General features: G+C 43.7%; 1 protein-coding gene across 3 annotated transcripts in view; it reads right to left on the bottom strand.

Annotated features, from left to right (window-relative positions):
• Nucleotides 1–2,136: 2,136 nt before the first annotated feature.
• LOC147462785 (putative phospholipid-transporting ATPase 12) overlaps nt 2,137–26,072 on the bottom strand; it is a 90,548-nt gene continuing 66,612 nt past the window's right edge. For all 3 annotated transcript variants that reach the window (XM_086485495.1, XM_086485503.1, XM_086485512.1), the window contains 13 exons: nt 8,859–9,010; nt 8,035–8,543; nt 7,700–7,913; nt 7,476–7,601; nt 7,167–7,370; nt 6,454–6,795; nt 6,122–6,220; nt 5,830–6,042; nt 5,683–5,751; nt 3,872–4,027; nt 3,466–3,680; nt 2,684–2,841; nt 2,137–2,598 (listed from right to left, as the gene is read on the bottom strand). In XM_086485495.1, the coding sequence (XP_086341621.1) occupies nt 2,402–2,598; nt 2,684–2,841; nt 3,466–3,680; nt 3,872–4,027; nt 5,683–5,751; nt 5,830–6,042; nt 6,122–6,220; nt 6,454–6,795; nt 7,167–7,370; nt 7,476–7,601; nt 7,700–7,913; nt 8,035–8,543; nt 8,859–9,010 (2,654 nt within the window). In that variant the 3' untranslated portion in view covers nt 2,137–2,401. The remainder of the gene's footprint in view (nt 2,599–2,683; nt 2,842–3,465; nt 3,681–3,871; nt 4,028–5,682; nt 5,752–5,829; nt 6,043–6,121; nt 6,221–6,453; nt 6,796–7,166; nt 7,371–7,475; nt 7,602–7,699; nt 7,914–8,034; nt 8,544–8,858; nt 9,011–26,072) is intronic.

Raw genomic sequence — 26,072 nt, forward strand, 5'->3', positions numbered from 1 at the left:
CCTTCCTCTTTCTATTCTATGTTGAGGCAATGAGCAAATTTTTTACTTCACAACAGGTTGGCTTGTGTGGTTTAGAGCTCCCTATTAGGGGAGACGAGCTACTTGACGTTGATAATCGTAAATCTAACCTAGTTGAACGTGTGGCGATTCGCGGCTAATTGAATATGGTTAGTGTGTAAGTTAATAGGTGTCAGATTCTGATGGGAATATACATATTGTTATGTAACTATTGTTTGCTCTTTGGACAAAGCGCTTCATTGACATGCACTAAAATCTAACATAAATCTCATCTAATTTAAATCGAACATAAATTTAGATCTAATCTAATCTTAAACTCAAAATAAAAATAAAACTAATCTAATCTAATCTAAACCTAAATGTAATCTATTTTAAATCTAAATCTAATTTAGTTAATCTTAAATCTAAATCTAATCCAATATTAAACTCAACATAAACTTAAATCTAATCAAATCTTAAATCCTAAACTTAAATGTAATCTAACTTAAATCTAACATAGCTAACTAATCTTTTATACTACCCTAATTTTTAATCTAACTTAATCTTAAACTCAACATAAACATAAATCTAAATGTAATTTAATTTAAATCTTAACTTAGTCTCTCTCTCTTTGTTTTCTCCACTTACCTCTCTCTTTCGTCTTCTCCCCCTCTCTCTCTTTCTCCCTCTTTCTCTTTCTCTTTGTTTTCTCCTCTCTCTCTCTCTCTCTCTCTCTCTCTCTCTCAATGTGTACATGGAGGGCCAGGAGGCCAATCTGCATAGGTGTGAGCAAGCTCTTGAGGTGTTTTTTTGTGCATTAGAGCACTAATCAATTGGAGGAAGACAATGGCTTTCTGGGTTGGCAGTGCTGCTACATCTGATTGGTCGCCAAGTGAGAGCTTTAGGTGGATCCCTCCAAGGACTCCAATACGATATTTAGATCTTAACTTAGTCTCTCTCTCTTTGTTTTCTCCACTTACCTCTCTCTTTCGCCTTCTCCCCCTCTCTCTCTTTCTCCCTCTTTCTCTTTCTCTTTGTTTTCTCCTCTCTCTCTCTCTCTCTCTCTCTCTCTCTCTCTCTCTCTTCCTCTCTCAATGTGTACATGGAGGGCCAAGAGGCCAATTTGCATAGGTGTGAGCAAGCTCTTGAGGTGTTTTTTTGTGCATCAAAGCACTAATCAATTGGAGGAAGATAATGGCTTTCTGGGTTGGCAGTGCTGCTACATCTGATTGGTCGCCAAGTGAGAGCTTTAGGTGGATCCCTCCAAGGACTCCAATACGACATTTAGGTTGTCAGGTTTACGATATTTAGGTTGTTAGTTTGGCTTGGACTTGTGCCCTGAGCAGCAGATTGCTCCCCTCCTGTCCATTAGGAGGAGACTGCTTCACTGGAGTTCAACACGGCTATCTTTGGCAAGCAGAGTTGTAGTGGCCAACCAAGTACTGTTGGTTGCTATGTGGTACATCACGTCTTGCTAAATCTTCTCGAGCTCTTGCATCAACCAGCTATAGAGACCGATCAAGAACTTTTTGTGGTCACGGCAAGACACCCAATTAGCCCGGGCCAAAGTGGCATGGCAGATCATCACCTTACCATGTTCTCCGGGGGGGGGGGGGGGGGGGCGACAGGGGGATCATTGACCCAGCACAGAAGAGCAGAGCCCTCCTTGGGAAGTTTGTGGTCAGAGGCTTGCTTCCAAAGGAGGAGCCCTTGAAGGAGTTGTTGCTCAAGTCCCTTGTGCAAAAGGCCCTTGGCACCCTTCCATCAACTGGATTTTAGGTGGATTTTTACAAAGATGCGCACAGTTGGTCTGAGAGGAGGCTGGAGGATCGGTTTGCTGCGAGCCTGCTTAGGTCTTGGGAGCAATTGAGGAGCAGCATGGAGCAGCATCATCCCACTTGCACAAAAAATTTGATTTTCCTGGCATGTTGATGAACCCCTTGAGACAAACTTGCAATCCATCATCTATTCTAATTCTTGAATTGCATGTCTTAAATTTAATCAGGTGCCATTTTTATGTGGTGTTTGCAGTGGACAAAATGTGCTTGTAGGCTCCAAAGCAGAGTTGGGCATTCGGATTTCTGACATACTTTGGTGTAACTTGATCTCAGATTCTACTCACAAGCAAACGTGCAGGGATTCTTATATGTACTGTACTTTATTAGCGGTGAATCCAATACTAACAAAGAATCATTGACATCTTTGTTCATAAAAGAAGTGGCAATGTGCTCAGATGTTGAGGTCTTTCATGGACTGGTACTTGTCGGCACTTCAGGTCTAAAAGCATTTAATGCTTTAATTTAGTATTGATGAAAAGCTTCCAAACGATTTTCATTGGAGCTGCTCAATTACAAAAGGGAGGAGGGAGAAGGGCAAAAAGGGGGACATTGCACAAAAATGGTGGTTACTTTACATCGGTTCTCTGCAAATCAGAACCTGTTCTATGTACAGAGCTTGAACCATCAAGCTCAATAATCCCATTAGAGCCGGTTTCGGTGCCATCGCTCCTAATGCGCCGACCCTTCTGTCTCATATCACTAGAATTTTCCCTCCATAGAGGCTGTGATTGTGCTTCAAAAGAGTCCCTTGCATGTATCGACCCTTGGAAATAGAAGAAATTAAAAATTTAAATGTGGCATCACATTTCTTAGAAGAAATTCTTGATACTTATTCATGCAAAGCTTACCTTCTGTAGGTGAAGGTCTAGTAGAATTGTCATTATGGTATGGCATCAGCTCCAAATCTTGTTTAATTGCGCTCGTTGTAGATCTGGACCCTGAGCCTGACAATCTGCTTAGCTTCTCCTGTTCTTGCACAATTTGGCTGTCTGATGGGCAGAAAGCCCTGTAAATTGAGAAAGGCCACCATTAGTCTACTTAACATGAGAAGCTAATATCTCAAATCAAATATAAACATGCACTTCAGTCTTCAAGAAGGCTCCAATTCCGTAGATCAACACCTGGCATACGATCACTACTACATTCTAGAATGTGTAATGGAATTCATTTGCACGGAAGGAGGGGCTTTGAATGCTCCTCGGTGACTTTGATCAGATTCCAATTAAGTGAGCAAGAAAGAAGAAAAGCTTGTGTCTATGCACATAAGTGCCTAACATACCTTCACTAGCTTGGGGGTTGCACCTCCAGAAATGGAAGTGTTCCAGATGAGTTCAAAATAAGGGGTTTAAAAATTGGTAAAATTTTTGAAAATTTCACAAGACTACATTAACAGAAGGGGTTTTTTATTGCAAAGTTGAAAATTTTCTGTTAAAAAAAATAGTTTTTATTACCCCAATAATGGTGAAGTACAGGAATTTTTCTAATACTATTTGAATGCACGTGTATAGCTAGTTTCCTTTAGGTGAACCCCGTGACTTCTAATTGTCAATACTCTACTTGAAGACCTATGCAGCAAGCATACAAATCAAATATGCGCATCTTACACCGATTTAAAAAGCTGGTGTCAAACCTGCAAAAGCAGTGGAGAGTGAAACTCGGAAGCAACGCTAGAACTGTAGTTAATAGAGTGACTCTGTAGAAACTCGATGAGGTAGCTGTGATTGATATGAAGAGTCTTTGGAGCTCTCCAGAAAATTTTGTTGGGAGAGCCCCAAAAACAAGCAGGAAGAGAAACCAAACCACCAGCTCTCCCCATATCAAAACATGGTGAATCCAAGTCCAATACTGCAGTAGAGCATCCAAAATCTTCCACTCATCATCAATTGTAAAACAGGATCTACATCAAAATAGTAGCAACGACTAGAAAGCGATGCCATGCTAATAGACACACATTCTCGCTCTCTATACATACATGCATGCATGCCTACATAAATATATATTCACTTATTTATTTGAATTAACAAGGAAGAACAGACCTGAATGACCATTGCAATCTGAAAGTTCACGACAAACAGCACAGCTGTGTACATTGTTGTCCCTATTGTGAATAATCCCACCATCCTTCCTCCGCTGCGATCAGGAACCTTGCCATAACCGTAACCATAGATAACGGAAAAGAAACAGATAGCAGCCTGGCATGGAGAATTTGTTCAGTATCAGTTAATCTTTCTCCAATCAAGCGGTGAACATGAAGTATCTGGTTACAACTACATTCAGTAACAGCAAAGACAAACAATAATAGACAATCATGCCTTAGTGACATTGTATGTTTGACAAAACATCATAAGAACTATCAGCTTCACACATTCTATTGAAAGGAAAAATGACTGTTTAGAGGAAGGCTACAACAGATCGTAAGGTGAGGCTTGCTGACTTCTACAGGGTAGGCGGATATACACAGAAAAATCAGGGAGACCTCACAACAATCGGAGGATGGGACCAATAGCTTTCTTGCATTTGATCAAAGAATATCACGGATCGGCGTTACCATGAAACACTTCAACCCCAAAACATTCCGAAACGCAGAGTTTCAGACAGCACAGGAAAGAGGTTACAAAATGTTGGAACAAAACATCAATATATTGAAATCAAGAGAAATTCATTGCTCAAAATGCATCAATTTTGTAAGCCGTACTACAGACATTTTGAGCCCAGGTTTCATGTGGGCCGTTTCAGCACCACCTGAAACATTTCAGGAGTTTCAAGGTTGGACCCCTGCCGGAACATGTTTCATGGAGACCATGTCATGGATGCATTTACATATTCACAGACCACTCCCACGTTGTGCAATCTGAAAATTGTAAATTCCATGCCACACGGTCATTCAATGGCAACATGACCATTAGCTCCATCATACATACTGCAAACTATCTACTGCTAGAAATCTTCCTTTAATCATTGAGGATTGGTCATCAAGTCCCAGTCAACGGATCTAGATGTGGTACTATTATATTCTTCCATGCACACACAAGAGCACACATCACAGACCAAAGCACGCAATTTAACAAAGTGTGCATGCATTGAGTTTCTGTCCTAGCTCCGGAATCACACAACACACTTAAGCATAATGGAGCCTATCATTAACATATTAACGTTGATAAACCATATGCATCACTAGAGAAGAAAGTTGCACAATAACGACTTCCTCCAACTAGATATTCGCACATATGGCATGAGCGCATACGTAAATGATTCCAAGAACAAGCCAAAACTTCCCACAAGAGGGCAAAGATATAAACTATCAGTAGCCCTCACAACCGATCCCATCATGCAAGGTTACATCAATCGTCCTCTATTATGGAATACAATGACACAAGCAAGTGTACAAGGCTTTGGTGCAAGCAGACCCGCTTCAGTCAGCTGAGGAACAGTGAAACTTTCCTTATGATCACCAATCATTGCTCACATCCAGATTCTCTTTCTTTTAGTGTGCACAAATTACTAGAAGAAAAATCTACTCGAAAGAGAAATCCAGAAGCAAAACAATATGCTTCTAGCCTTGCAGCACAAACGATCCCATGGCATGAGACTAGCTTTGGTTCAATTGAAGTTGGTGATTGAATATGCTCATTTTTTAGAATTGAACATTGTTTCACTGTCTGGCACAATGACTATTACAAAAGTGCATGTTAGATAAGTACAGAAAGCGACAAGCTTGCCATCAATATTCATAAAGTTGAAAACTTTGTACTTTTATCATTTTCACTTTCAACATGAAAATCTAATTAAAAGGGTAGAATTATTTCCCTCCTTAATTAGGATCTACAAGGATGGAGGGAAGAAAAACCTGAAGAACACCATTAAGCATCCAAAACATGATCCTGCGAATCAGAAGGTTTCCACCATGGGTTTGCCCCTGAACAAACCAAGTATGATCAATATCAATGCTCTCTTTTGAGTACGGAACTGCCAGTTAGCTCACGATATCACTCACTTTCTTGTAAAGTTGCGGGAATCTTAACCGTGACCTTGCTCCAAGATCTTGATCCAATACAGCTACTACAACTACTGGTGCAGAAGTAAAAATTACATTGTACAGCGAAAGGAACCAATCTGCGTAAATAGATTGGCCTGAAAAACGAGTATATGCATTGAATAGAAAAATGGAAAAGCCAAATACGAAGTTCTTGTAGAAAAAGTATTTTATCTGCAAAAATCAGGAAAGAAAGACTTCACAATCATCGTCCCTAATACCCTGGAAAGAATTGCATCAGAATGTTTCTCACCATAAATGTGATGCGTTTGTAACACCAAGCTCCATGAACTAACAGTAATTTTTCCAAAAACCGAAACTGAGCTATTGAAAAGTCAGCTGACATGGCAGCCTACAAAAACATACAAATTTTACATTCAAAAAGCAGCCAACTTGTTAGTGTTTTTGGATGAATATGCATAGTACAGAACATGGAAACTAAGGATGTCTCCGGTAATGGGTATAAGTCAAGGTAAATAATGAGACAACTACGTAGACTGATTGATTCAATAAGCCCTCCTTTGTCTTCTCCACAAAGGGGGAATGAAAAAGAGAGCATCAAACTTCGCCTTTAATGTTTCGTACCTGTTGCCCCTCCATTCCACTAATGCCAACACCAATGTTTGCCTTCTGAATCATTCCCACATCATTAGCTCCGTCACCGATCGCCAAGCATATCTGTTTCCCTTGGTTTTTGACGAGCTCAGTAACCTTTGCCTTCTGAATTGGTGATACACGACAACAAATAATAGAATCACATCTCAAAGCAAAGCTTATGAATTGTTGCTTGAGTGGGTCTTCTTGCAGCACGAAGTCCAATGATTTTCCATCAATTATAATCGCATGTGATGGCGTAGTGTCATCTTGCTCTTTGTCCAGAGCATCCATTCCATCCTGGATTTGTGATTGTACAAATTCTGTACACAGCTGTACAAAAAGACATGCTTTAGAGTGGAGGTAGTAACATGTAGCGTATATAGTACATTGCAGTCATCGTTTATGCTTTTCAAATAACACGGTCAGGAGACCTTATCAAGCTGTCAAGATGACAAATTGATTTAGAAAGGGAAGAGCCTCAACGGAATCAAGATCTTGGAAGTTCTACCCTTCACGAATGTTGATAGCAATGGAAATCGTTGACAAGCAAATAAGTTACTTTCACATAAAACTGCCACTGGGACTAAGTAATAACTGGTCACATAAAACTGGTACTAGGGCCAGGGAATAACCTTTGCAGGGAGCAGGTATTACAAGCTTATTCTGCAGAAACAATAAACAAAGGTCTGATTGAATCTGACCTGTTGAAAATTTTTATTCCCATTTGCAGACTCAGATAAGATTGAAATGTTGTCTTCCAACCGAATAATATGTTTAGTCATGTGAGGCCGCAGTAGACTGCACGCATAGCCAATGTTAATGGCTGTCTCCATTTTGTCCCCTGTGAGGACCCAGATCTTAATTCCACCTTGGGCTAGCCTATAGATTGCTTGTGGCACCCCAACCTGTTCAAGAAAAGCAGGAAAATTTGCTTGCAATAATTAGCATTTGATTGACCTGGTCTTCATTAAGGTAACTTCATCCAAGGAAAAGAATTTAACATAAAAAACCTGAAGCTTGTCTTCAATTGCCGTAGCTCCAACTAGTGTTAGATTACACTCAATCTCATTAGCCAGCTCATCGAGTTTTCCTGCAGAGGATTCTCCAATTACTTGTTTTGCTGTCGTCCAACTATTCTGAAATCTAACATACAATATCAGAATTTAACAATCTACATGCATGCATAACCTTCACTTTTCCACATAAAAAACTATCCACATGAACAAAAAATTACCTGCCACTCGGAATACATGTTCTCTTCCAACTCACGATAAGCTATCGCCAATGTTCTGAGGCCAGCTTCACCATACTCATTCATGTGCTGCCTTGTGATGTTCTTTAAGTCCTTGCTATTATTCTCATCCAGCAGTTCAAAGATCACGTCATCTGCACCTTTGCAAAAAAGTAAAAGGCGGCCGCCTTTACGGACAATGACAGACATCCGTTTCCTAGAGTAGACAAGACAGAATCATAATCAGCCACAAGCCTGAACTTCACTCTTGCACTAAATTAATATGAAAGAAGGATAGACTAAACAAATGCGTTACATAGCAACCCAATTAAACGCACCGAGCACTGCTGAACTCAATTGTATTGAGTAAATCATAACTGCAGGGTGTAAAGCTCCCATCCTTATTAAACAACTTTATGTTGATCAAAATCTCTGAGCGATCATACAGGAAGACACCCAATCTTTTGGCAGCTACAACAAAAGAGGCCTCATCTGGTGATTCAGCTAAATAATTGATAGCATCAGGATCATCTGGCCCTTCAACAACAACGGTATTGCACACTGCAAGTATTTCTAGAAACCGCAAGATTTTATCCTTCTCCGGTTCATTTTGCCAATTTAAATTGTCAAGCCTTGAATCTCTCAACGCAAAACCCTTCTCAAATTTCTCAAAACTTCCTCCTTGTTCCTCCTGCCGACGTTTCAAGGCCTTACCTGTCCTTAGAGCTGCCACTTTTTCAACTTCCGTGATACCCATCCCATAAGAAATGCCAGCAATTGAGCACTTGAAAAACTCCATTTCATTACGTGTGAGTGTGCCTGTCTTGTCTGACAGAATAGTACTCACCTACAGCAAGCCAGAAAAGATGTATGATATGACCTTAAAACTGCAGAACAAAAGGCGAAGCATCAGCATCTCCTGATAAGCTGATGGCCCATATGAAAGCATATAGAATCTCTGACCTTCCTAGCCCCCCCACCCCCCAAAAAAGCCAAGTAGGTAGCTAAATATATCCATGTACTTTGTAAGTGTAACCTAAAATTATGGCCTGTTTGATTTGCTTTGATGTTTAACATACAGTAAACTTTGATATTTATCTTTGAAGTTCCTTTATTCGGATACAATAAATTCAGGTGAATTGCAAACTTCTGGACAACAAACCTGGCCAAGCTCTTCATTCAAATTAGAAGTACGTGCAGATGCTGGTTTATCCATCTCCAAATAATATAGTTCAACATCAGAGTTTATAAGGAGAGCCTGAATAACTTTAACTATTTCTAGAGACACATAAAGAGATATAGGAACAAAGTATCCTGAAAAGGAAAAACAAAAATGTTAAAAGACTGATCTGATACAAGTTTATACCTAGCTTTTTCCAGAGCAACTGCAGACAAATAAGATCTTTGACAAAAACGAAACATACAAAATGGCTGATTGTATACAGGGTAACAGAGCCTAGAATTTATAAAAACAGGACAAGTAACCAATACAAATCAATAATCTATACAACAGAGGGAAATGCATGAACAAAGAGGCCAACAAGGCTCGTTTGATATGCTAAATTTGGTCAAACAGGGACTAGTAGAAGACAGTTTTGGTCAAACAAGATTTACAGAAGACGAATGACACAACATATTAGCAGACAAGCAATAGAGACCATTTCAACAAGCCCCACTTTACAGGTAACACTATGCCAAAACAACGGGAGGGTGATTAAAGTGATATCAGAGGTCAGCTTTTCTCTCAGTTCTCATGAGAGGAATGACCATCTCCATGGGGGCTCCTCCTAATTTGACTCCAGCCGCTTGTATCTTAAAGAGTGTACCTTGGGATCCCCAAGAGAACATCACACCCCTCAAGTGACAAGATATAGAAGTCTTCTTGTGCTAGATAGTTTTGACAGTGCAAATGGATTTTAATCAAGGGTGTCACTGCAACTGTTGCTAAATGGACTACTGTCTTATTTTTCTGAGTAATTTCTATTAGAATATTCAAATGTGTACACTTGAACTATGAAAGTTAGGAATTGTAGATCTACTGGAATCGATAAAAGCCATCAGGAACGGACAACTCTGATGTGGTGACATTAAGCATCGCGAAGGAGTTGTACAGTTAGTTCAGTGGGAGAGACTGGGAAGTGGATATTCCCGATGCGTCACATGATGGGTGACGGGAACATCGGAAAGGGAATAGTCCATTGGTCTAGCAAGAAATCCGAGCTGGAAAAAGGAATACACCTAAAGACACAGGCACAAGAATAAAGATGGGTTCTGAGAAGTCTCTAAAAAGCGGAATATTTTTTAGTGTTTTCCGGGAAAAGCAAATGCTTTCCCACAAGGAATTTTTGTATGCATTGCATCTGTGCCTGAGATTTGCATCCAGGGATGCCTGCGAAGTGTTGTGTAGCATCAATTTTCAGCTCACTACCTTTTATCGAGTTTTTGAACAGGTTCACATCATTTTTTTAAATTGACTGGACGCCCACTTATTTTCAGCTCACTACGTTTTATTGAGTTTTTGAATAGATTCACATCATTTTTTAAAATTGACCAGCCGCCCTCTCAATAATTGGGCAACCAATGATTAAAATAAAGCAAGGCTTCTAAAATAAAGGACCAGCGCTAGCTATGGGCTGAGAATAAAACATACGATCTCTCTCTCTTGCGTGGCCAAAACTGCCACCAGCTCCCTCTCTCTTCTACCGCTCCCTCTGCAGCTATTGTTGCCAGCTTCCCACCCTCTATTCTTGTTGGTCTCAAGAGTCTATAAATTCAGCCAGCGTTCTCCCTCTGTCTCCAAGTTTTGCCAGCGCTAGCTCTTGAAGACTCTGCCGCAGGAATCTGAAAGCGATCATGCGAAGCTAGCTTGTGAAGGTCGCTTTTCCGCACTTGGAGCGGCAGGTACCGATTGTAAATACACTCTACGAGTTGTTATTTCGTGTTTGTGCTTTTGCAGGTACTCCGTCACAGAGAAGGAAAAAGGAGGCCTCGGTCTACGCTCAAGGATTCCGGAAACAGAATCAGGACACGTCTGTGGAGCTTCACGCCCCAAGTACAGACGAAAACAAAATTGAGAGCTCACCTCTCGGAATTCCCCGCACGGGAAGGAAAAGACCATTGAGTTTGGCAGAGGGGTTACTCCGGTTCTTGTGCTTGTAAAAAGATTCTCCCTAATAAAGATTCTCTTTAAAAGAAGGGACTAGCCCATCTTCTGATCCCCGATACTGTGTCAATCTTCTCCCTCGTCTATTTTGGTTGAAAGTCTATTTATTTTCGACTTGTTGATTATTCGTGTGCGCTCCCGTTTGTGACAGTGGTATCACAACTCGGATTCCTCTCTCTCTGTATCGAGGAAGATTTCGGGAAGGAACGGGAAGAGCCATGACAAGCCACGAAAGAACCGCAGAATACAAACTTCTAGAAGTACGAGTTCAACTCGCGGAATTGCAATAGCTTCTCAAGTTGTCAGCTGTCCAAAAGGTTTTAGAAGGAATCAAGAACCCGCAAGAAACAGATGCCGATGGGCGTCGGGAAAATCCTACCGATGGTAACAACCCAAGGCGGAAAGCGCGGAAAGAGGTGCCCAAGTGCACGAGGAATCTCCTGATCGGAACAAACGGCCTTCCAAGAGCAAGGGCCAAGAAAAAAAACTCTTTGTGTTGAACAAATGCAAGGATGTCTCTATCTCTTCTCCATCATACTCTCATGATTGTACTACTACTTCTCATATAGCATCTAAACCTACTTCGAAGAAGAAAATCCCTACTCCTTCCCTAGGAAATACTAAAAGTTCAAGAAGGATAACCACAAGCATCACCGCACAATACGGGTTTTCAAATCCGGTGACAAGGAGGTCAAGTTTGACAATTACACAAGACGGAGAGACATCTCCAAGGCACTACCTTTATCAGGTAGTTTGAAGTTGCTTTTGCCAACAGGAACTTCACCGACAAATCCAAGTTGCACCATGTTGGGATGTATCTCAAGGAGACGCAAGCAACTGCAACTGGTGGTTAGCCAAGATTTTGGAAGGTACACAAGCCAGAACGTGGACTCAATTCAAATCTAAATTCTATGAGCAAATTCTTCCGCCTGACTTCGGAGAAGGACATTCGGAAAGAATGGGACTGGCTCACCCAGAAGGAACATGCAAAAGTCATGGCTTATATTGACAAGGAATGGTCGGTTCTTCTGAAAGTTACGCCTTTCATAAAGATCTCCGACGACAAAAAGATTCGAAAATTCGAAGCAGGCCTTCAACCACCGCTTCGAAAGAGCATGAAGGTGTATCCCCACAATACCCTTTAGCGGATGATGGAGTCGGCAATCATTACCGAGGATCTACATTCCATTGGAGGTACCCCCAGACGGATGGAACGTAGCAAGTATCGTACAAGGCAAAGAGCGATTTATGATGACCATGGCGATGAAGGTAAAAAGCGTCCCCTGAGGACCCTGATCAGCGTAAGAAGCCAAAGGGTACCGGCAAACGGCTCAAGTTTCTCACGCTAAATCAAGTACAAACCTTCAAAGAGCAAGGAAGGTGCTTTTATTGTGGTGAGAAAGGACACATGAAGACCGACTACCATGTTTGGCAGCAACGGTAGAAACAAGCATCTTCAAAAAAGGAACAATCAAAGAAGGAATCCACTCCACTGAGCTTGAATTCTATTCATGGTGTGGGAATACGGAAACAGAAAAAGGGAAGCGTCAGCTCCTAAAAGGGTAGGGATCTATGAATAACCAACGAGTGTTGATTCTCTAAGATCGTGGATTAACGAACAACTTTATCTCATTGCAAACTGCCGAATGCTTGGGCCTTACACTGGCTCAGCTTGGAACTCCGGTCACTTCCGGATCGGCATTCGAGGGGTTGACCACCAATGCAACTCCCGTGCAAGGACAGCTCAATCTTCGGATTGGCTAGAACAAGGACCGTGAATCATTCTTGATGGCACCCATCAAGGGATGTGATATCATCTTGCATATGCCAAGGCACTAGAATATGCAACCGGTCCCAGATTATGTAGAAAAGACCCTCGCCTTTGAGCATGAGCATAAGAACATTAAAAGTTTTGCTGATGCAGGGGATTGGCTATTCCCTATTGTAAGCCATATCTCCATTGAAAAGGAAATAAAGAAGTGCGTTTCTGCTTACTGAATTTTCGCACAAGAAAAGGATAAAACTAACACGAGTTTGCTCTCTAGTTTGGCTATTAAACGTTTTCAATTGATTGAAAGGTATAAGGATTGTTTCACAGACACTCTTCCGGATAAGCTACCTCCGGAACATCTGAAAGATCATTGCATTAATCTCGTACCAGGCAGCTCTTCTCCAAACCAACCCCCTTACAAAGTAAGTCTTGCCCAGCAAGAAGAAATTTTGAAGCAAGTCAACAAGCTTCTGAAAAAAGGTCTAGTTCGACCAAGTACTTCGACTTACAGCTCTCCAGTTTTACTGGTGCAGAAGAAAGATGGCACCTTTCGAATGTGCATAGACCATCATGTGAGTGCGTGTGTGCGGTGCGGTGCGGTGCGTGCGCGGAAGGGGAGAAGCACAGGACCGCTGTGGGTGGAGCAACCTCTCGGAACTAGTGAGTGAGGTGCTTCTTATTCATATGTATATAATGAATAAGGGCATGTACACACGGTGGGCAAGCGGCCGGACACCGGACGTCCGGCCCGAGCAAAAGGCGGGCAAAAGACACAGCGACTTTACCCCAACAAACTCCCACTTAAAGGCGATGCGCCGATAAGTGAGCCTACTAGCTAAACTACTAGTATGTATAGGAACTCACTATGCATCAAGTTAGTGTCAACAATCGCACGACTGACAACCCCTACTGCAAGTGCTCCCACTACAACTGCTAGATCGGGCCTCGACACTAACAAGTCGAACATGAGACCACCCGAACACTCACGAAATCTGCGCAAACCTGGCTGTACTCGCCTCCTCTGCGCTATCTGCAATCACTGTATCAACAAGGCTACCATCACGTATGGATGTATCAACACTGACACTTGGAAACCTACGTCCTTGTCACCCATAGGCAAAACTGTGCGTCCTCGCACCAACTCATCAGCCTCTAACATGAGCATATCAAAGAACTCCATGTCTCTCATCTCTATCTGTGTCTCTAGGGAACAAACCTGCTATACCTCTTGCCTGCACAAAGTCTGACAACATCTGCTGTGTCTCACTAGAGCGCTGTCGTTGTATCTCTGTCTCTACAGAATCTATTGGCACGTCCTACCCAACTAAAAGCTCTGTCTCGTGAGCATGGTGGAGCTCACTTGCGAAAGAGAGACGTCTCGTCTCTCGCTCAAAGCATGTCAGCAACAAAACCGAGACTATGTCATCTTGAACCTCAGACATGTGCAACCAAAGTCTGCTAACTATCTCACTGAGATCAAGCTCTGTCTCGGCTGAGGAACGTAGCGTGCATATCGTAGTGTGTATAATGCACCATTGGGCAAAGACAAACAAACGTCTCCTGCACCCTCTATGTCAAACGCCGAACCATCGGCCAAGTGTAGACAACCAAAACTCCCACTAGAGAAAGTTCTTAACCAGTCACAATGCGGTGTGACATGGAAAACTACATCCTCATCTAGCAACCAATGTGGAGAAGTGTCACTGCTCAAAGACATGTAATCAGGAGGAACACTAAAGGCAAATGTGACATCACCGTCACTGGCATATGAAGCCACTGCTCTAGCATGTCTCAAAACCTCATGTGCACCATGTATAGATCTCCGCTGTTGTCTCATATGCCTGAAACAACGGCGCTTAATGTGCCATGTGTGCCCACAATGCTAACATCGTACGTATCGGCAAGAATGAGACCGCCATCTCTCACTGTCACACATGTCTGCTGCCATAAGTGAATGCCAAAATGGCAACAAAGTAGGAGATCACTTGACTACTACACATTCATGAAAATTATGAGCAATCGCATCAAAACCAATGCTCGTATATGTATAAAACAACTCCAAAATCTGCTATCTGCAAGCATAAACTGGGACAAACTGCTCAACCGAGCATAAAGCACATAACCATATACGCAAGTAGAGAGCAAACTAGCTCAAGACACATCCCACAAGAGAAACTATCTGCAAAAACCCGTGAAACGTGTCACTGGCAAAGTCTATAGCCACACAAGCATACACAATCCTCACTCCTGCAAGAGTGGGTACAAGAACACCAAGTTGTGTCCAAGCTGACAAAACTTGTCAAAGTGAGAGTAAACACTTCATCACTGTCAAAGAGGGAATATATCGACCACTATATAAGATGGCATAACACTGCAAACTTTTATGGCGAGAAGACGGGGAAAAACGAGCAGAATTTTCTTTGCAAAATGAGTAAAACTCAACGCAAACCGCAAGCCAAAAAACTACAGATAATTGCCAGAGTGGAGTCAACTCGACCACTAAACCAAGAGAGAGTCAACTGCGAATACGCATAAATCATGGCGAGAATCTGGGAAAAATTCAATAGAGTTTCCCTTGAAAACTGAGCAAAAACTCAAAAATCTCACCAAATACCCATGAAGATAGACACTCAGTGTCTCAATAGCAAAATCCACAAATGGCATACATAGCACTACCAAAACCCTGGCAAAACAGCTCACTCCTGAACAAGTGGCTCTATGGACGTATGCCTGTCCAAAAACACTTGTAAACCTACGAACCTACTAACCTGCGAGCTATGCCAAGCTAAAGTTGTATCCGCATAATGCATACATAGCATGAAACTGTGCAAAAAGCTCTCTGGAATGCATTGTGCCACCTGTGAGAAAAACCGTTGGGAAACTGACACACACTACCTCATTGATCGGTAAACTCGTCGATCGGAAACTCCGTCCAAGAGCCAAGTGCGTTCTAGGGAAGAACCCGCTCTGGAATGGGCCGTCGGAGCCGTATGTATCGATATGTACCGTAGAAGCCGAAACTAGAAAAAACGTTGAAGTCAAAAGACCGTGGAGAGTACGTCGAAGCCAAATCCACTCCAGAATGGGTGCTAGAAGAGAGCCGATGCCGCTCTCGCTCTATGGTCTCTTGATTGTGTCGAGGTCGGGAAACCGGGATGTCCGTCGGTACCGTCTTCCGCCGCCAGACGGAAGTGCCGATGCTATGGCCGTCTGTGCTCAAAGCCGAGAAAACACTTGATGTTGCCTTCCGGCGCCGGACAGAAGTGATCGCCAAATGCGGTAGTAGCCGCAAATCGGTGTTGAAACCGATGCGCCAAGCCGTCAATGCGAAGCCATAGAGGAAAACGCCAAGATCGAAGAGAAAAACGTCAAAAATCGGTGTCGAAACTGATGCCGAGGTCGCCTCCCGCCGCCGGACGAGTCTCCCGATGCCGAGGAGAACACCGAAGCTGTCCGGGAAAAACTCTCTCAACCGGGATGTCCTAGCTCTCCGATATGTCGAGAGCTACTGCAAATTGCCAATGCCGAGCCAAGGCAAATCGTCGAGAAGAAGGTGTCACCAAAGCCATAGCCACCGGTGCAGTGCTGCAGTCGTCAGAGAAGAGAATAAAATGCTCTCTCTCTCGCTGCTCTCATGCTGATGATGAGCTTCCAAAGCTCTGCTATCACAAAAACCGGCACCTTCTCTTTATGCTCGCTCTCTTTCACCCGCACTCACTCATTCCCTTGCGGAGAGGAACTCTCTTTCTCTCGTCCTCGGGCATGTGTGTAAGCCGGGGTGTGAGAACCGAAGAGTCGAGGAGTCAAAGGGGGTGGTCAAGGGCTTTGGTGGGAACGAGGGCTTGCACACCCATTAGTGTGTAAGCATGAGAATTTTTTATTTTTTTTAAACCTCCGTCTTTTTGCTATGCCGACTCTGTCGTCGCTGCATATGGACACACACAAGCTTGCTCTGGCTTGCTCGACTGCCTGATGAGCTTCCTTGCTGGCGACCTTGCTTTCACCTCAACGCAATGATGCTGCCTCAGTTTGTTTACCCAAGGCCCGATTCACTTGCCATTGAGCGTGTGTGTGTGTGTGTGAGAGACGAGCTCTGCTCGACACTGCCCGCCAAGCTTGCTCTGGCTTGCTCGAGTACCTGATGAGCTCTCCTTGCTGGCGACCTTGCTTTCACCTCAACGCAATGATGCCGCCTCGGTTTGTTTTACCAAGGCCCGATTCACTTGCCATTGTGTGTGTGTGTGTGTGTGTGTGTGTGTGTGTCAGGTGCATCAGGTGGTTGATGACTCGGGTTATGTTCTTTCTTTCGCTTTTGCCGTCTCCCGTTTTCAGTTGGGTCTTCACTATTCTCCTCTCTGGCGGGAGATTGCAAATATACTTGCTGCTCATTCGCCCATTCCTCCTCTCGATGAAGACTCTTGCTTCTCTGATTGGAATCTGGCTACTACTAGATTGGACTGCATCTCAGCTGCCAGTGTCTATGCCATTCTTAAGTCTGATGTATGGATTGTGCATCAGGGTAATCAGCCGTGGTCGCTTTCCGAGTCATCCTTGTGGTGGCAACACGCATTGTCTCGCATTTGGCAGAGTCATCTGCCTTTGAAGGAACGTGTTTTCTTGTGGCGGTGCTTGGTGGGAGCTCTACCTGTTTGGCAGTGTGTTGTATGCTCGGCATATTGCGACTTCCCGCTGCCCCAGATGCCTTGAAGCTAAGGAGACCGTGCCACACTTGTTGTGGTGTTGTCGTCACTCCAGAGCCTTCATTCGGCAAGTGTTGACTGCTCTTCGACTACGTTTTCCTTCCGGCTCTTTTCACAGACGATTTTGGCTTTTTGGGGTACTTCGGTCGCCACAATCTCAGTTTGCGGTCTTCTTCACCTGGGTCAGATTTTGGACTATGTGGGCCATCTGGCATCATAGGAACTCCTTAATGTTCCAGGGCACTTTTGTTGACCCCTTTCCCTATTTCAAATTATCTCTTGGTCAAGCGCTGCATTTTGCCTATGAAGTTGGAGACATCACTCTTGATGCCTACAGGATTTACTTTGACTGTTTTTAGCCTTCAGAGCCTCGTAGTGCTCCGTCTTTTGTATCCCTTTCTTTTCGTGGGTTTTCCTCGCTTTGAGGTTTCCCACTTGTAAATTAATCAAAGCAGATTTACAAAAAAAAGAAGTGTGTGTGTGTGGGTGAGTGACAAGCTCTGCTCGACGCTGCCCGCCAAGCTATCCTCCTGCAACAATTCCCGAGGCTGCCCGATCTGCTATTGCTTTGCTTGCACCCTGCAGAGCTTCCAAAGCTCCCAAACCTTTGCACACAAGGCTTATGCTTTCGATTCGAGCCCACTTGTTTCCGAGCTCTTGCTACTTAGTGCCGAGCTCCAAGATCTCCAAGCTCAATTGGTTGCTGCAGATCCACAGTTTTATAGAGATGCCACCATGTTTCCTTGCAAGCATCAAAAACTCTGCAGAGCTCCCTTTCTTGCTTGATTCCTAGATTCCTCTCAATATACCTCACACGCCCGAGAGGGGCTGCAAGCATCGAGAAGCCGAGATCTCACCGATCTCACCCGATCCGTGTCAAATCCGCCTTGAATCAACCGGATCCAATGCCGCGAAGCGCCAAGCTCCTTGGAAACTCTGTTGCCGCCGAGAGACCCCCGCCGCCGCCGAACCAAAGCTCTGATACAACTTGTGAGTGCGCATTGTCAAGAAGTGCGTAGTGCAACTAGGAAAGCGTCGAGCCTCTGACTATGAGGATTCGTAGCAAAATCAAGCAAGAAGTCGATGATTTGAAGTTAAAAACATACTCAAATAGAACAAAACTCCAGCCATGAAAGCTCCACTTTGAAAAAGAACCAATACTAACTCAAAACTCTTGTGTGCGTGAAGATTAGGTGTAGCCTCGCTCCCAATTGCATAGATGTAGTGCTCATTCGACCTGTTAAAAAAACCCTAAATTGATACTCCGATTCTTCATCGTGACCATTTCATGGAAACTTCAAAACTTCATTGAAGAAGTCCAAGTAGTTATTTGAGGAGGGGAAACCCTAATTGGAGGCCTCACAGCCTCAACCATAGTGGAAGCAGCACAGGACTGCACTAGCACCCTGTATTAGAATGGTTGTATCTCCTTGCTTATACACCCAAATGAGCTCATTCTTGGCTCTAAAACTTCTCTCCCTACTTGAGCAATGACAACACCATCGTTGATGTGGCAATTTGAGCCATTTTTTGCTATTTTCAAGTTATTTTGACCATTTTTAGCCCAAAAATGCCCCTTTCGGTTCGTAAAATGTTCAAACGAGCTGGGAAAATCCCTAAATTTGTGGAAAATTCCCATTGGGCTCAAATTTCATGTTGAACCTCTTTTTTCCACTCGGTAAGCACTTTGGATACGTCTTTTACTCCCATGTACAAAACCTGCTATTTTTTGCCAAGATCGCCCGCATTGAACTTTCTAGGCAAAAAGAGCGTGCCACTTTGAAACACTTGACATTTGTACATTTCTAAAGCAGATTATGCATGCCCTAATGTGAGAAAACATGCAACGGTGCCACATCCCTGGCCTCACCTGCTCGACAAGGTATGTACACGCCTGCAACCATGGCATCCATTTTCGCATATCACACTATGTACATTGTAGCATTTGGTCCCACATCAAAAACATTACGAGTGAGGTAGATATTTTTATTTTCACATTATGTACGTGCCACGGCACGACATCCACCCCCTCTAAACCTGCACATCCTCCGACATGTGCCACACATATCTTTTTACAGCATGTTCAGTCTTCATTTAAGGCCACATACATGTCGATTTCATCATCGCTTGCAACAAAATCTAACGCATCATCTTCTCTTTCTTCATCCAAATCCATAAAATTTTCATCGGAGCCTTCATTTTGACTTCCCTGTGAATTCAAGGGATCGGCATCACCTCTTCTTTTGAATAACTTGAATCTTTCCCCTACAATGGGAATCTTCATTCCTGTCCCGTCCAACTCATGCAAGGTATAAGTTGCATTCCCATGTACATGCTGAACCACATAAGGATCAAACCATCTCTTTGAAAGCTTTCTTATTATTGAATGTTGGTTTTCAAAACTACTGTCAGACACCAACACCCAATCACCTTCCTCAATAGCTTTAGGTCTCTAAGCCTATGCCTCTTATCAAATCTGTCCTTATTCTTTAACCTTGCATCTTTCAAGCATGCTATTGCAATCTCAATATCTTGGGGCCTTCTTACTAACTCTTGTATGCGCAAAGCAAGAAGGTCTTCCCTACTCATTCCATCTTCCCAAGGCAATACATTCCATGTGGGAATTACATCCTCGATTGGCATTATAGGTTTTTGACCATACATCAACTCAAAAGACATAATAACCAGTAACTCAGCTATGAGTTGTACGATCAGCCCATAAAGCATAAGCCAATAACTTAGGCCACTCTCCCATTTTACCTTTGCAGGCCTTAGCCAAAGCTTTAATGATAGGAGGATGCCCACGCTCTGATTTACCATTTCCTCAGGATTATATGCAGTAGTGAGAGCAAGTTTAATGCCCAACCTAGAGAAAAACTCCCTTGCTTTGTCAGCATCCAACTCACCCCTGTCCGCTGTTTTTTTCCCAACACAACCATAACGGCTAATTACATCATCCAAGAGGAACTTACATACCCCTTCTGTGCTTTTTGTTCTTAGAGCACGGCCTTCAACTTGGTTGGTTAAACCTTCCTGTGCAAGCACTATGTATCTCATTTGCCATAAGCCCAATGGCATTGTAACCAGATCTACTACCCACTTTTAGTGCATGGCCAATGGGTAAGTAGGGTGCAACCCATCACAATGACGTACATTTGAATACATTTGACAGGTCTCACAAGACTCCACAAAGTGAGATAAAACTTAATACATACCTTTCCACCAACACCTCTCTTCATTTTAGTAAAGGTGGCCCATACACCTCTATGTTCAGTATAAAGACTCTCATGAAACTTTTTCATAAGCTCATTTTGAGCGTCCTTATCATTCACGAATCTCAACGGTATTCAATTTCTTTGTTTCAGACGCTTCCATAAGTACCCATCTTTCAAAAAGTATCCATAGGCCTTTCTCCGTATTCTTTTGAACTCTTGGTCAGTCCACCCTTCTTGCCTTGTCAAAGTGCTCAAATAGCGTCCAATGAGCAACGAGTCACCTTGATATAGGTCCTCTGTCAATGACTCAAGTGCATTTGACATGCAAACATGATCACCCTTGACATGAGAGATACTATAGAATTGTGTGCCTACATCATCGCCCTCGACAACCATGTCTTCTTCCTTTTCATACCTTGCTCTTGAAAGCATATTCACAATTGGATTATCTTTCCTTGCAATATGCTTAAATTCTGGATTCAAGGACTTTATGTAGGCAATCCATCTCAACATAGCAATGTCGGGGGTTGAGCAGCTTGTGATCATTCAAAAAAGGGGTAGACAATCAGTCTCCACAATTCATTTGTCGCATTCAATGATGTGACTACTCCCCATAACTCTCTTTTTACCTGTGGATAGTTGCGTTGACGAGCACTTAGGACTTTTGCTCCAAATCTCACCACATATCGCTTGCCATCATCATCATCTTGCCCAATCGCCCATCCAATTCCTGTGGGACTAGTATCCACTATCACAATTACATATCTTCCACATTCATAGTTTACTTTCCTCAAAGTTGGAGAGATAAGCAGCAACTTCTTTAATTTTCTCATGGCATGTGTATGCATTTCTTCCCATTGAAACTTTTGGTTCTTTCTCAAAAGTTGATACAAAGGTTCTGCCACATGCGCATAATATGGAATCCAGATAACATATAATACACATGCACCCAAGAACCTTCTAACCTTAGTTACATTTATGCATGTCTCTTTCATTCTTTGAAGCACATCTCTTTGTTGGACAAGGCCTTCTACCATATGGCCCCGCACATATGTCCAACAATAAGAACTTCGTTCACACCAAACACTGATTTTTGCCCAAACAAAGTAAGGTTCACTTCTTCCAACCTTGACAAGATCTCATCACAATCATTGATATGATTTGCCACATACTTGCGGCACCCCCTCGAGTATAGAGCCACATCTATATCGCTTACATCACATCCTTTGATTGGCACACATCATCAAGGAAAGGCATTGTAGATTGAGGTATGAAGTCACATAGGACTTTGTTCATACCATTCATCATACGCGCAACTGAGTTAGTCGCTCCCTGAGGTAAGGTACACATCCTTAACAAACCCAAGGGTGTTCTCATGGTAGTCAGGTCCGTGCTTTCCATTGCTAGTTGGAACTGATCATACCCTAAGTACAAATCTCCCATAGAATAAATTGCCCTTCCTGCAAATGCCTCTGTAAACTCATCTACAATTGGCCCTGCATCCACATTTCTAATTGTAACCTTGTTGACGGGTTGCATATCCTGTATAAAGAGTAAAGAACCGTTTTTCTTTGGAACTGTGAACCACCTGTTTGAATATGGAGCACAAGAAGACTCCAAAATACCCATCTTGATCTTTTCATTAAGCAATTCAATGAGTTTTGGCAAATGGGCCTTTGCAACCGGAATAGGCCTCAAGTTCCAAGGTACATGAGGGATAGTGAAGATCACCATAGGAGAAACAATGGATGGATCAACACACCCTATCTCATGCGGCTCGAATGCAAAATCCTTTCCTTGTTTGGCAACCATTCCTTCAAAGCATACTCTTTCAATATTTGTCAAACTATCCTTGCAATCAATCTTTAACTCCTTCAAAGTATCATGTGTAAACTTATGTCCAATCTTGCTCGGCTCACGAAGACTAGGTTGCAAAGCAGCTTAATCCATCTTATCCGTACAGTCTTTTGATAGAGGTAATGCCACTGGTTTCACTTTCTTTGCCATAGACTTGTACTTGGTCTCCACTCGTACATCAACACCTTGAGCATTTTTGAGATCCTCAATGACTTTGTACATTTCTATTGAGCATACTTTCACGACCTCACTTCCCATATGAAAATTGCAATCCACTAAAGACTCCAAGTCTTGCACAGTATCCACAAACGAACACTCATCAAACACACCTGCAATGCATTCACCATCTTCTAGCAAACCATTCATCTTCAAACCTCTTTGTATACTATTTACATGTTGTCGTTCACCCCGCTTTAAGTACTCACACTTTGTAAAAGCAATAGATCCATAGTCTGCTAATCCTACAAAACCTGTAGAAAATGTTTCCTTTGCATATACATCATGCGAGAACTTTTCTCTTCTGTACCACTGCAATCCCGCTCTCAATGGTACATGGCCAAAACTCCTCGTATCTCTGTAGTCCTTGAATTCTTTGTTCGTCTTTGGCAAGGGTTGCTCTCTAAGACTTTCACGGTTCCTTTCATGGTCCACATAAACAGTAAGGAACTGTACTACACGCCCCCCATCCTTGCTCCTTATCCTTGCATAAGCTGACCCATTATCCATCACCTTGGTTTCCGTGCGAGTAGCAGTGAATGGCTGTCCAAGGATAAGAGGGACATGGTATCGGCAGCTCAACTCTCCATGGTCTGGGTGCTTCCCGCATGAGGTCCTCCCTTCCAAGAAGAAGATCAGCCAGCGATTAGCATCAGCCAGGCAAGCGAAGGCTCTTGGTGAGTTTCTGTCGCGGAGGAACCCCTCTCCACCTGCATTTTTGCATCCCCTGATGGCGATCACCCTTCTCCTCCCTAGCGCTGGCTGTTACAGCCCGTTTCATCATGACAAAGCCCTCTCTCTCCATCAGCGTTTTCAGGCCATATCTGCGTTTCTGGGCAGCAAGCTGCTTGCGTTTTTTGGAGCATACACCAGCGTTTGCTGCACAGAGGGGGAGCGCTAGGCCTATGGACAACCCCGGATCTTGCCTACCCCACCCGGCCTTGCATCTGGTGCATTGCCGTCATAATTCCTCTACATATACCACAGTTTTCAGCCGGCACTCACTGCTGTTTTCTCTGTTTTCAGCCCACTTGGGGTTGTGATTTTGATTCCCCATCCTCCCCAGGTCCCCCTGCACCGCTCCAGACCCTGTCGGGTGCGTACGAGCACGCTGGAAATCGCTGGACAGCAGCATTTTCATCACCTCACAGTTGCGTTTTTGGGTGGACAGCAGAAACATGGTTTGAGTTTTTTACAGAGGATGAGGTTACCTCCTGCCAGGACACCATCCAGTGGTGGTCCATGCGATCTCTCAGTGACTACTGCTGCAGAACACGGTATCTTCGACATCGGCTTGATCATCTACGGGCGTAAGATCCTTGGGAGATCCATTCATTCCAGCCACCATTCAGCAGTTGCGCACTCCAGAGGGGGTGGTGACTTGTGGTTTGTTATGGACACACCTATGCACTCATCTGAGGAGTTCACACGAGATATGGCCATGCTCATGGCATATGGGATTACGACATTCCCAAAGAAGACATGGGTGGACAGACACTTACCACTTGACCTCGACACATCAGATTACTTGCTTACTCAGGAGCATTTACATGGACTTAGGGAAAGGATGTTGGATCTCTTCTTCAACAGGTTCATTGCTTGGATCTACAGACTGGAGTGGAACTACAGTTCTTTAGACTCTCTTGGAGAGTTTACCTGCAAGATGTGAGAGATCAGGCATCATCACACGACTACATCCGGAGTCACCCGGAGCTTGGCTTGGATGGTAGTGCAATTGCTCTTCTACACTCCTGATCATTTGGATTGCTACCTTCAAAGTTTCTTACACTCACCCTTGGTAACCTTACAACAGACTTATCCCCCAACCTGGGCAGCAGGCCACTCCTAGCTCATTCACATTGAGAGCCACACTGAGATGTAGTTTCGTGGCGTTGTTGGTGCGGATTTTGTTTTGGTTGACACCGGAGGATTGGAGGCAAGAGATACAGGCAAGACGGCGTAGACAGATTGGTCTGGCCACTTCTCTTCTCAGAGATTATTCACAGCGCAGACTGCTCAATCTGGCTTCCCTACTTCTACAGGATGATCATGGTCTAGACAGCTTAGTCTGACCACACCTCTTCTCAGAGGCCCTTCATAGCGCAGACTGTTGAATCTAGCTTTCCCCTCATCTTGGATTACCCTACCTACTGACAGGACACCATTCGGTGGTGGGTAGTGCAGTCTATCGATGACTGCTGCTGCAGCTTATGATAGCTTCTACAGTGGAGACTATTTAGTCTAGCTTTCCTTGTTTCGCAGGATGTTTACGGCATAGATTGCCACATCTGGCCTTCCTGGAGTTTTTTCACAGCTTAGCCACCTGGTCACACTGGGTTGCACGTTCATGCATTGACAGGCTTCCAATCATTCTCATGACGGTTCCTAGGCTTCCCTATTTCTCCAGACGCTTTGACTACAGACACCACAGATCCTATTGGGCAAGACACTTGCAGGCCTATTGGCACTTCTTTTACGACAAGGAGTTGTTTTCACACTCAATTCGGGACCTTCACGCAACATCTTCACCCTGTATCGGCGGAGTACAACAGTTTGCTACACTGCTCGTGACTACACTTTACCATGGAGATCTCTCGGCTTCATGCGGTTTGTTCAACATCCAGTGCTGAGAGGGGGTGTTAGATTTACACCACTCTGCTGCTTCACAGGTCTAGGGCATGCATGTACGGCTAGTGTCTCCAGTCTGGCCACCGTCCAAGTTTGGGGTTGGCCGCCCACTTGAGCCGGCCGCCCACCTTGGACACTCATATATATGGGCCAGGGGGTACCCATTTTAAATAGATGTACTTGTCTTATGCTCTGGTAGTCAAGGGGGCTGATCGCTCCCTCTTCCCCAATAATAGCATTTGCGTTTGTGTTCTACTGTCTCTTGAATAACAGGTCTTGAGTTCAACTCCTCATCGGCTAGATCTTTAAGCTCTCTTGAGATAGTTTCCTACGACGTTAAAACTCTCTTCTTCTCGTGTGTGTGTGTGTGTGTGTGTGTGTGTGTGTGTGTGTGTGTGTGTGTGTGTGTGTGTGTGTGTGTGTGTGTGATTGATAGACTAGTTTTAGCGCGTGAAAATTCCTACGCATGAGCAATTCGCGAACTCCTACGCGCTGCTGCAGCCCACTACACCTGTGCCAGCGGGGGTATGTGAGTGTGTGTGTGTGTGCGTGCGTGTGTGTGGGCAAGAGATTCCTACGCCTTCCTCAGCTTTTGGGCACCCTTCAAGCTGCGTGGTCTGCTCATCCGTGACCTACTGTAGCAGTTAGCACTCAGCCCTGTGCAGCTTAACCCTATTGTGGGCTCGCCCCCTGTCAGTTATTGAGCGCCCTGCTGCATCCTCAGCGCCACTATAGTCAGTGCAGTCAGAGCAGAACATAACAGTTAAGATTTTACATGCTTTAAAATTTGCACTTGTACAGGCTTTTACCTTGCAAGATGTATATC

This window comes from Adiantum capillus-veneris, chromosome 2 (assembly GCF_014529385.1).
Source record: "Adiantum capillus-veneris isolate H3 chromosome 2, ASM1452938v2, whole genome shotgun sequence".
Classification (NCBI taxonomy): Eukaryota; Viridiplantae; Streptophyta; class Polypodiopsida; order Polypodiales; family Pteridaceae; genus Adiantum; species Adiantum capillus-veneris.